This window comes from Mus pahari, chromosome 12, assembly GCF_900095145.1.
Source record: "Mus pahari chromosome 12, PAHARI_EIJ_v1.1, whole genome shotgun sequence".
Lineage (NCBI taxonomy): Eukaryota > Metazoa > Chordata > Mammalia > Rodentia > Muridae > Mus > Mus pahari.
The window spans coordinates 18,243,382-18,254,264 of NC_034601.1; the positions used below are offsets into that span (position 1 = coordinate 18,243,382).

At 48.6% G+C, this 10,883-nt stretch overlaps 1 protein-coding gene across 1 annotated transcript in view; it reads left to right on the plus strand.

Annotated features, from left to right (window-relative positions):
• The first annotated feature begins 5,761 nt into the window (after positions 1 to 5,761).
• The window catches only part of Ahsg (alpha 2-HS glycoprotein), a 7,848-nt gene continuing 2,726 nt past the window's right edge, over positions 5,762 to 10,883 (plus strand). Inside the window, exons 1-5 of the mRNA XM_021209815.2 lie at positions 5,762 to 6,071; positions 8,261 to 8,371; positions 8,703 to 8,787; positions 9,097 to 9,260; positions 10,430 to 10,531. Of these exons, the coding sequence (XP_021065474.1) occupies positions 5,859 to 6,071; positions 8,261 to 8,371; positions 8,703 to 8,787; positions 9,097 to 9,260; positions 10,430 to 10,531 (675 nt within the window). The 5' untranslated portion in view covers positions 5,762 to 5,858. The remainder of the gene's footprint in view (positions 6,072 to 8,260; positions 8,372 to 8,702; positions 8,788 to 9,096; positions 9,261 to 10,429; positions 10,532 to 10,883) is intronic.

The window sequence follows — 10,883 nt, forward strand, 5'->3', positions numbered from 1 at the left end:
CCAATGAGAGGTTTGTCCCATCTTATGGTACTTTCAGTGAAGTCAATGTTCCCCTTGCACATGTTCAAGACACCTAATCAAGGCAACACATAGATAGGAATGTCTATGCTTTGACTTCATTGTTAATCCTCCTGAGAGTCCAGATAAATTTCTGGGAACCAGGAGAATGCCTTCTGTAATGGTGACCAGCTTCCATCCATTGATTACTAAATTACATACATTCTACACAAGTCATGTCCACTCAACTATGTAACTAATTGACTCCTGACCACAAGATGACTTATCTCACTCTTTAGCCATTGGGGTCCGTCTTGCCAACTCAATCACATGGCAAGATCATCTCAATGTGGATTTAGTTGGGCAGTAACTGAAGGAAGAGAGGTAATGGAGGCTAGAAAGCAGAGCAGTTATAACATTGATGCCCTAGAGTCCAGTGTAGAGACCAGGCAATTAGTTGGTATAACTGCTGAGGGGAAAAGCCTAGGACCCCTGGTGAGGTTTGAAATCAGGCTGGTGTAAAAAAGAAAAAGCTCCTTCACAGCTAGGCTTAACAATAGAACTGGCAAACACAGAAGTAGATGCTCACAGTCAGCTATTGGATGGAACACAGGGCCCCCAATGGAAGAGCTAGAGAAAATACCCAAGGAGCTGAAGGGGGCTGCAACCCTGTAGGTGGAACAACAATATGAACTAACCAGCACCCCCAGAGCTCATGTCTCTAGCTGCATATGTAGGAGAAAATGGCCTATCATTGGGAAGAGAGGTCCCTTGGTCTTGCAAACTTTATATGCCCCAGTACAGGGGAACACCAGGGCCAAGAAGTGGGAGTGGGTGGGTTGGGGAGCAGGGTGGCGCGGGGTGGGGGGTATAGGGGACTTTCGGGATAGCATTTGAAATGTAAATGAAGAAAATACCTAATAAGAATTGGAAAAAAAACCCCACATAGAACAGGCTGCCAGAGTGGAAGAGACGTTCTTGTATATGACTCTCAAGTGGACACCAGGCACCAGAGGAATTCTGGCAATGGTAGCTGTTCTGCAGGCCCTTCGTGGGGCGAGCCCGACAAGAGGCAGGTTCTGTGGTTACAAGGTTGAATATGGGAGAGAACTCTGCCCACCCCAGGGCTGTGTGTTTCTGGGTTTCAGGCTGAGGGCAGAAACCTTTCTGTGTGCTCACAACAGGCAGCAGAGAGCCAGGCTGTCACACACACACACACACACACACACACACACACAGAGCAGGGAGCAACTGGGAGAAAAGGGACCATCTCGTGTAGCTTGTCTAGAGAATATTTTCTACTTATCAGTTCAAAGATTCACAGGCTCTTAACTATCAACTCACTGCTGAACGGACCCACTGTAACCTCGACTGTCCACAGGATGGATTATTGAATGTCCAAACTTAACAGGTGCCATGAGTCACTTGGTGCCAGTGGCCCCGGATGACCTTCAAGGGTGAGGCCATGGCTCTCCTGAAAGTCTTCCTGTCCAAACCCTAGTAAGCACACGACATGGCTCACTCTCACCCGTCTTCTGTTGAAGAGGGACACTCACCTTGAAGTTGGCAAAGGGCGATGGAGAAGACAGCAGGAGAGGGGGGCGTGGTGCTCTTTACGGGCCAGACTTTCCCTGAAAAACATGGAACTAGAAATAGTCTAATGATTTACTTCTTGTTTACCGTCTGAACCTACGGCTGAGATAATGTCAACACCATCCAAGTCATCACTAAAGTCTATAGAGGTGGTTTTTTCTACGAAAATATAAAAAAGTTTCTGAGTATTTTTCACTTACTGAAATTATGCTGTAAAGTTATCACTTTTATTCACTGTTAATCAAACTCATTACACTTTATATACCTTTAGCCTCCCCTCTCCACAAACCATGGTTTTTGTTGTTGTTTTGTTTTGTTTTGTTTTACTGCTAGCTGTTTTTAGTTGCTAGCTGTTCAGTAGTGGCAGGAAGTCAATTCCCCAGCTCCCCCCTCGGCTCTATATTCTTCTACTTCAGGATTAATAGAGAAGCAACTGGATTGGGTCAAATCCAGGCTCTGATTTCTTGATGTGTTAGAAAGGTCAAGTTCTAGAACCTTTAGGAGCCTCTGCTTCTCCCCTGTAGAGAAGGGATGGTGGGAGCAGCATGACCCTCCTGCTCCTAAACCAGGAGGAAGGGGATCCTGGGAGCCTGCGGAGGTGAGCTCCAGTCTTGGGCGGCCACACACCTCATGCCTTTGACCCTAAACTGGTTTCCTCTTCTCTGAGATGGAGCATGTGGTAGGTAGCAAGGCCAGTGGCATGTAGTAGAAAGCCTTCTCTCAAATGAAAGAGAATGGAAGACTTCCATTGTTTCTTCTGGGATTGGGTAAAACCAGCCACATGAACCACGGTGTTCCTAGAGCCCATCTCACGAGCCCAAATGATAAAAAAAACAGTAGCAGTGGTGGCCAGCAGTGGCAGCAGTGACACCATCTGTCCCTTGAAAACGAAGAACAAAGAGAGAAAAAGAAGAAAGATCTCTTGATTTCTCAAGATTTTTCCTTGCCATTCTGGGTCTATACCCTGCCTCCTCACTATAAGCCAGACAGGAAGGAAGAGAGAACTGACTGACCTATGAACACACTGGGCTGAGAACTTAGGTTAATCTTTTTTTTGTCCTGGGTTACATTCACAGCTGTAAATACTGAATTCTCATCCATTCATCCACCCTCCTCCTCCCTCTCCCCCTCTTCCCATCCCCCTGCCCCTCTCCTCCATCTCTCTCATCTTCTTTCTTTCTTTCTTTCTTTCTTTCTTTCTTTCTTTCTTTCTTTCTTTCTTTCTTTCTTTTTTTTTTTAAAGGTTTATTTATTGTACGTAAGTACACTGTCTTCGGACACCACAGAAGAGGGCGTCAGATCTCATTATGGGTGGTTGTGAGCCACCATTTGGTTGCTGAGAATTGAACTCAGGACCTTAGGAAGAACAGTCAGTGCTCTTAACTGCTGAGCCATCTCTCCAGCCCTCCCATCTCCTTTCTGTCAACTGGAGACTGAACCCAGGATATTGGTGATTGGCCACGCTATGCAAATGCTTTATCACTGACCTTCACTGACCTATGTGCCCAGCCTTCCTCTTTTTTTTTTTTTTTTCCTCTGAGAATCACAATTAAGCTGACCAGGCTGGCACTGGTCACTGTGTAGCCCGGCTAATATTGAATTTGTGATCCTCCTGCCTCAGTCTCCTCAGTACCTAAGACTAGGATTAACAGACTTGTGTGACCAGGCCTGGTCTAAATATCAAACTCTGTTCGTTCGAATGAATCAAACATCTCTTCTAGTCTAAAGGCTCCCTGGTGACACATGGGGAGGGAGGCCCTGATGCCATTCCTAGCTTCTGCCCTGAGGCTTGTGCCACCCTTAGTGCTGCCTGGTACCCTGCTGCCGCCTTAGGAACTGCCCCCGAGACTGGGAACTTGTTCCTCTCAGCAAGCTTTGCCACATTGCAGGGAGATCCGTGTGCATACAGAGCCCTGTTACCCACATCATGACATGAGTGCTTAGGGAAAGTGCAAACAAGTCAATGAAATAACAGAGGTGTACCACAGAATTACACAGAGTCCTTACAGACGTGTTTTTAAGCCTTTTTAATCATGAAGCAATTTTCACATGATAGTGCTAAATGGAAAAAGAAACAGCTATACGCTTCTATTTGGTACAGAGAAATGAGGTGTGTGGTTAAGAACAACTACTATCTCTCCTCTCACCACAGCACTGGGTGAGAGACAGCCAACTGCTAGCTTAAATGCCGCTGTTTGTTACACTGCTATCTTGGTTTCCCCCCCCCCCATGCGAAATTTCATTTTAATAGCATTTAAATCTCTTCCCAGGCAGACAGGTGTAGCACTGGGCGATGCCCCCGAGTGAGTGGCTGGCTGGCAGACCATTGCTTCAGGGGTGCCCATGCAGATGGGTATGAAAGCTACTTTCCAAAACTCCCCATTTCTCATATGGACAAAGCAACTCCATCTCCCCAGGTTTCAAGAAGATGTTGAAAGAAGGCCTGAAAGGCTCTCCTGGCTGGGATTGGGAGCCTGAGGAACCTGGAGCTGAGGGGAAGGCTAAAGCAGAGACAAGGAGGACAGCATACGGCTCACAGGTACAGCTGTCAGGCTGCCAATGGATGGCCCAGGTTACTTGGCAGAGGATTCTGGAGCAGGCTCTTACAAAACAAGGGGAGGTGTGCACACCTTCCCACCTTTGACTAATGATGCACTCCCATAAAGAATCCCTTTTCATTTGTGGCTTCTTCTAAGCCCAGTGGGGACAAGCTACACTTAGTAGGGCAGGTTTCAATCCAAGGATCTGAATTGGGTTATGTGAAAGAGAGTAGATTAGGCGTTTGCCAAAGGAGGTTCAAGTCAGCATTTCTATTTCGAACACTCTCTGTGGAGAGTAAAATTGTGGTTCACGTGCCTGAGCTTACACCTTATAAAGCACTCCTGTCTTTCCAAATATGCATTAATGTCCAGATTTAGTATTTTCAAAGAAAAGCTTAGCTCTCCCAAAGAGTTCCTGTGTCATGCCTTTAAATTAAATTGGCACATGGTTAATAGAAAACGAAATGACTAGCTAGATGTCTCTGAGATTTATGGCCGCTCTCCAAGAGAACCAGGAGTTCCCATTCAGGTCTGTACATGTATATGTAGCTGGAAGCAAATGCAAAGTGAACCCTGCCGCCACCGTCTCTGCCCTGTCACCCTCCCTCTCTACCCACAACCAGGTCATCTCTTCTTTTGTAACAAGTTTTTTTTTTTTTTTTCCCCTCTGAAGCAATGGTAAACCACAGGACAAATCTATCCAAATGTGACGGTGACTTCGGTGACCAAATGTGAGGCATTTGAAGTATGGTCCCTGTGTGAAGGCTTCTTGGCTCCCCGGTCCTTACGTGACATTTCTGAAAGCTGTCACTGTCCCGCACACACACTTCCTGAAGATCACATCTGGGACTGTCAAAACCCGCAGGCACACTATCCTGTTGAGGTTGCAGAGTGCAGAGCAGACCTTTGTTCCTAATTGCTCTTGCAGTGCCTCAACCTGAAATGCTGGAGTCCAACCCAGAACTGTGTCAAATGATGGCTCATAGGCCGGAACTCCATGGCCTTGCACTTGTGCCTTGGCTGGGACCAGAGTGCTATTGATGCCGAGCGGCCACACAGAAGACACAGAGCAGTGCCTGCCTGTGCTGTCCCCTGCAGGGCCTGCAAGGACACCAGTCACACCCCTCCATGCAATAATCCTTTCCATTCCATTCTTCTTACTGACTTGAGCATCTCCCTTGGCTCGCAGTATCTTTGCTACACGGGTGGACCCTCTTCTCCTAATATGATTCTTCTTGAGGGAGAAAAATCGCCCACACTAGAAGATTTATCCAGAGCATGCTATAGCCCTAGCCCGCTCATATTCAGGGTGCCACGGCATGCCCATATTCACGTGGATGACCCCCACTCCCACCCCCACCTCCACCGCCACTGCAGCTGCGCTCTGCGCCGGCCATGTCCATTTCGTCCTTCTGCCACCTCCTCTCTCTGCTGTTATCACCATGTTCCAAGCAGACTTTGGAATAGCTTCGCCCACAGCGGCATTGACTTTGGCAGATCTCTTGGGGATAGAGGGTGTCCTAACTTATTTGCTTTTCCAGAGCTGCTGTTTGCAAGGATTATTTGGAACCAGAACAGAAACCATCCCACGCCTTTACGCAATTCCTTCGGCGGGCTCTGTCGGATAAATTAGGCCCTCTGCCCCCCTCTATTGGTCTAGCTCTCCAAGCTGATTATCTGGGCTGCTCCTAACATTTGCCCATTTTCCAGGGCCTCTCTGGAGCAACCATGAAGTCCCTGGTCCTGCTCCTTTGTTTTGCTCAGCTCTGGGGCTGCCAATCAGCTCCACAAGGTACAGGACTGGGTTTTAGAGAATTGGCTTGTGATGACCCAGAAACAGAGCAAGTAGCTTTGTTGGCTGTGGACTACCTCAATAAACATCTTCTTCAGGGATTCAAACAGATCTTGAATCAGATCGACAAAGTCAAGGTGTGGTATCGGGTAAGTGAGCCTACCAGGAGTGAGCTGAATGAATCTGGGCGGGGGAATCTAACCCAGTGCCCCAAAGGCTAGCATCTCCCTGTGGAGATGAAAAGGCAGCAGAGACTGGGAAAGAGAGAGCAGGAGAGGCCGCATCAGTACTGTAGCTGTGCATCTCACAGAGGATGCTCCCATTGGAAGAGGAAGGGACCCTGAGGCATAGTTCACAGGCCACAGGCAGAAGGTGGGACTTGCTGGAAGAACCTGGGCTCCTATTTGCTAATTTGTAAATCACTTCTCTTTCTTGGATTCCATTTATCCCTGATGAAAAGGAAAGCGGCATCTGATCAGTGGCCATGTGTGACAGCCCTTTCATGCAGATCATTTCATTAACCCCTCCCTTCCTTCATTCCAGACCTGCCTGAGAGCCATGTTCTCCTTGGACAACAGATATCATATGCTAACAGACTGAAACCATGAAACTTCCAGTACTTGTCTGCTTTTCTTTTTCTTTCTCTCTTTCTTCCTTTCTTCCTCCTTCCTTCCTTCCTCTCTCTCTTTCTTTTCCTTCCTCCCTCTTTCTGTCTTTCTTTCTTTCTTCCTTCCTTCCTTCCTTCCTTTCTCTTTTTTCTCTTTCTTTCTTCCTTCCTTCCTTCCTTCCTTCCTTCCTTCCTTCCTTCCTTCCTTCCTTCCTTCCTTCCTTTCTGAAACAGAAAGTTTTCTCTTTGTAGCCCTGGCTGTCCTGGAACTTACTATGTAGACCAGGCTGGCCTTGAACTCACGGAGATCCACCTGCCTCTGTCTCCTGGAGTGCTAGAATCATAGGCATGTGCCACTTGACTATTTGTCTGCTTTTAACAAGCAAAGTTGGAAACTCCATACCGTTCAGCTTAACATAAAGATGAGAAGAACAAGTTTGTGCCATTCGAGACTTAGGGTTTAGGAGGGAAATAAGGTGAAAGTCAGGATACTCAGAGTGAGACCTGACAACCAGCTCTACAGTGGGACAGCTGATTTGAAACCAGGGTTTTCCTGGGTGAGTTTTAAGGGCAGCTGGCAAAAGACATAATGGCCAGCTCTCTGCCTAGTTTACATGCTGGAGGGAAAGCCATGAGCGAGCACTGCGCAGGTGCTAAGTGCTGATTTCGAGCTACTCATTGTGGGATGCCCGAGTGGACCAAGAAGTCCCTGCACATAAACCCAGTGCATCTACCCATGGTAGTTCTGACGTCTCCAGAGAGCGAAAGCGACCAGTGAACTAAGTTGGGTTGAGAGTTTTCAAACTTTGGGGCATTTCAAGGTATGAAAGGGGAATACCCAGACAGGTGAAGCACTGAACTCCTCACAGGGTCCTACAAGCTTCCCGAAATGCTTCCACCCTCGTGATGACAGTTTCCCAGCCTCAGAATAGAAAGGCGGCGGCGAGCAGGAGAGAGGACTCTGTGCATCCAGGGCCCAGGAAGGTAGACGATAAAGAGCCAAGGGGGGGGGGGGCAAGGGAAACCTTTAAGGACATGAACACCCAAAGAAAGGGAGGGAAGTGGGCAACTAGAGAGAAGAAAGAATGGAGTAGAGTGAAGGATAGCTAAGATAATAAGCTGCTCAGAATAAAAGCTAGCCCTCAGAGTTACTTCTCTGGAAAGAGCGCTCAGAATAAGGACTATGGCTGGGACAGCTGTCAGAGCACACACACACACACACACACACACACACACCCCGCACCACCACCCTCCACCCTCCCCTCCCTCTCCCCATTTCACACCCACTCCATCTATAGTGGAAGACAATAACTAAAAAGCCAAAACAAAACAAAAACAAAACAAAACAAAACAAAACCAAAAAAAAAAAAACACTGCAGCAGCCGGGCGTGGTGGCGCATGCCTTTAATCCCAGCACTCGGGAGGCAGAGGCAGGNGAGGCAGGCGGATTTCTGAGTTCGAGGCCAGCCTGGTCTACAAAGTGAGTTCCAGGACAGCCAGGACTACACAGAGAAACCCTGTCTCGAAAAACCAAACCAAACCAAACCAAACAAAACAAAACAAAACAAAACACTGCAGCATTGCAGAGCTAGAAGGGGTGGGGCTGGCGTCTCCTTAGTCCTCCCACCCCTCAGCCAAGGCCCACCACAGGGCTAGTGTTCACACTAGGTGGCACACATTGGATCAGCGGAGGAGCATTTGCTCACCTCTCCCTTCTGTCCGACTCCACAGCGGCCCTTCGGAGTAGTGTATGAGTTGGAAGTTGACACACTGGAGACCACCTGCCATGCTCTGGACCCCACCCCCCTGGCAAACTGTTCTGTGAGGCAGCTGACTGAGCACGTGAGTGCTGCCCTGTGGTGTGTGGGTGGTGCCTGGCCACCACAGTTCAGCAAAGATAGGGTTTGGCTCTCTCCATTTCCCAGCAGCCATCTTGGCTACCCGGAAGGCAATTTCTAAAACCTGCAGTGGGATGGATGGTGTCTTCCCTGAGGCTGATTTTCACAACACTTGGGCTTTTCTTCTCGAAGCCCTCCCGGAGAGCAGATTATAATGTTTCAATAACACCTGTGAAGGTGGCCTTGGGCAGGTTACCTCCCACAGCCCTGCCAAGATGTTCCCCCAAATGAGCAGCCAGAGAGTACGCAGTGTTTCAGAATAATTTCTTTCCCAGGCGGTGGAGGGAGACTGTGACTTCCACATCCTGAAACAAGACGGCCAGTTCACTGTGATGCACACCCAGTGTCATTCCAACCCAGGTCAGAAAACACTGCCGCTTATTTTTATCTCATAGAATGAGAAAGGAATCAGAATAGTTTTGAACTCAAATAGGTCTCCCTTCCTCGGTGAGGATTCCTGGTCCCGGGATCCTAACACCATCTTTTAAAGGAGCTCGTTCTTACGGGCGAACACTGTCCCGGTGGCTGTGATTTGGTGACCTTCATACAGCTGCTTGAAGGTTTAGAGAAGTAGTGCTCTATTGGAGCACGAGGAGCCCTTTCTAAATAAGCAAGCTGCTGTGAGTACACTGGAGAGCTACAGTTAGACCCTGCTATCTTTCTGCCTAGACTCTGCGGAGGACGTGCGTAAGTTGTGCCCACGGTGCCCACTCCTGACCCGGTTCAACGATACCAACGTGGTCCACACCGTCAATACTGCCCTGGCTGCCTTCAACGCACAGAATAACGGAACCTATTTTAAACTGGTGGAGATTTCCCGGGCTCAAAATGTGGTAAAAACTTTAACACTCTTTTGATAGATTTGGACGATTTGGTGGCCCTTGGGGCATGTGTGGGGGTGATAACCAGAAGAAAAGGGAGCATTGGTTGGAAGGACTGGCAGGGGTTCTAGGACTTTGAGGAGCCCCAAACTCTCAGCAACCTTATCCCAAACTGAGCCAGTCCAACGTAGGTCAGCCACAAGCAGAAGGCAGGAAACACCCTGGCCTCCTGGCTTTACCTAACACTTAATAGCAGGGCTCTCTGTTCAGACACAAGACATTCACTGGGTGCCACACGTTTACACCCTGCCAGTAACATCTGCCGCAGTCTGGGAATCAATACTAACAAAGGTATGGGCAGACAAATACTGGGAGGTTCCTAATCTGCCTTTCAAATCCAGATGCTGAGGTTGGGAGGGGACGGACCATCTAATTGTATAGCCAAAGCAACTATCTGGGTGCAACAGCCTTGGCATGTTTAAGGAAGCTGGCAATGGAAATAAGTCAAGACATACTTGCAAATACGTTAGTGAAGGTGGTGATTCTGTCATTCCTGGGAGAATTCCCATCCCATACTGTACCAGGCGCTGCGCTTGCAAGGCTCCCAGCACTAGGAGAAAGGAAGCACAATGACTTCCATTTTGATCCTCGTGTGGGAAACTGGGTTGGGGGCATCTTTTCAGTTCCCCCTTCTAGCCTGGAATGACTGGAACATTGGGTTCCGATGGTTGAGGGCCAGGAGATGCTGGGTTTCCGTCCCTGCCTGACTAAAGTTAGCCTTTTGGCTTCCTGTTTCCTCTCTGAAAACTTAACCTCTGCCCTGTGAGATGGACAATGAACTCTTGCCAATAATTTGAGAAGACTCAGATCCTACCTCCCCAGCCCAACGTCAGAACGCAGTCCTTCCAATTGCCCAGGGCCACACATAGTCTGGGTGATTTGTGTTCTCTCAAACTGTGCCAGACCATGGCCTCCCCCTCTCCCTCCTTTCCCCCTCCCACTCTCCCTCCCACCTTCCTTCCTCCTCTCCTTTGCTCCTTCCCTCCCCCTTCCTCCCCCTCTCTGTCACTTCCTCCCTCCATCCCACCTCTCCTTCCCCCCTCCCTCCCTCTGTCCCACCTCTTCTTGCCCCTCTCATTCCAGACCATCTTTCCCACATGTGTCCTCATTTTCATTCTCAGCCTCTCCCAGTGTCTACTCTGGTGGAGTTTGTAATAGCTGCCACTGACTGTACTGCAAAAGAGGTCACAGATCCAGCCAAATGCAACCTGCTGGCAGAAAAGGTGAGTGGGCCAGACCCTGGGGCTCCCTCCACCAGGCAAACCTGGTTGTGGAACAAAGTATCTTTTTGCAGTTTATATCTTGGGGCTAAAGAAAGAAAGTAAAAAACAAAAACAAACACACAAACAAAAAGTATAAAATGTCCCCTTGTGAAGCTGGAAAAATGGCTCATCAGTTAAGAGCACACACTTTCTCTGTTCATGCAAAGGGACCAAGGTCAGTTCTCAGTGCCTGTGCCAGGTGGTTCACTTTTAACTCCAGCACTGACACCTCTGGCCTTTGCGCGCGCGAACACACACACACACACACACACACACACACACACACACACAGAGAGAGAGAGAGAGAGAGAGA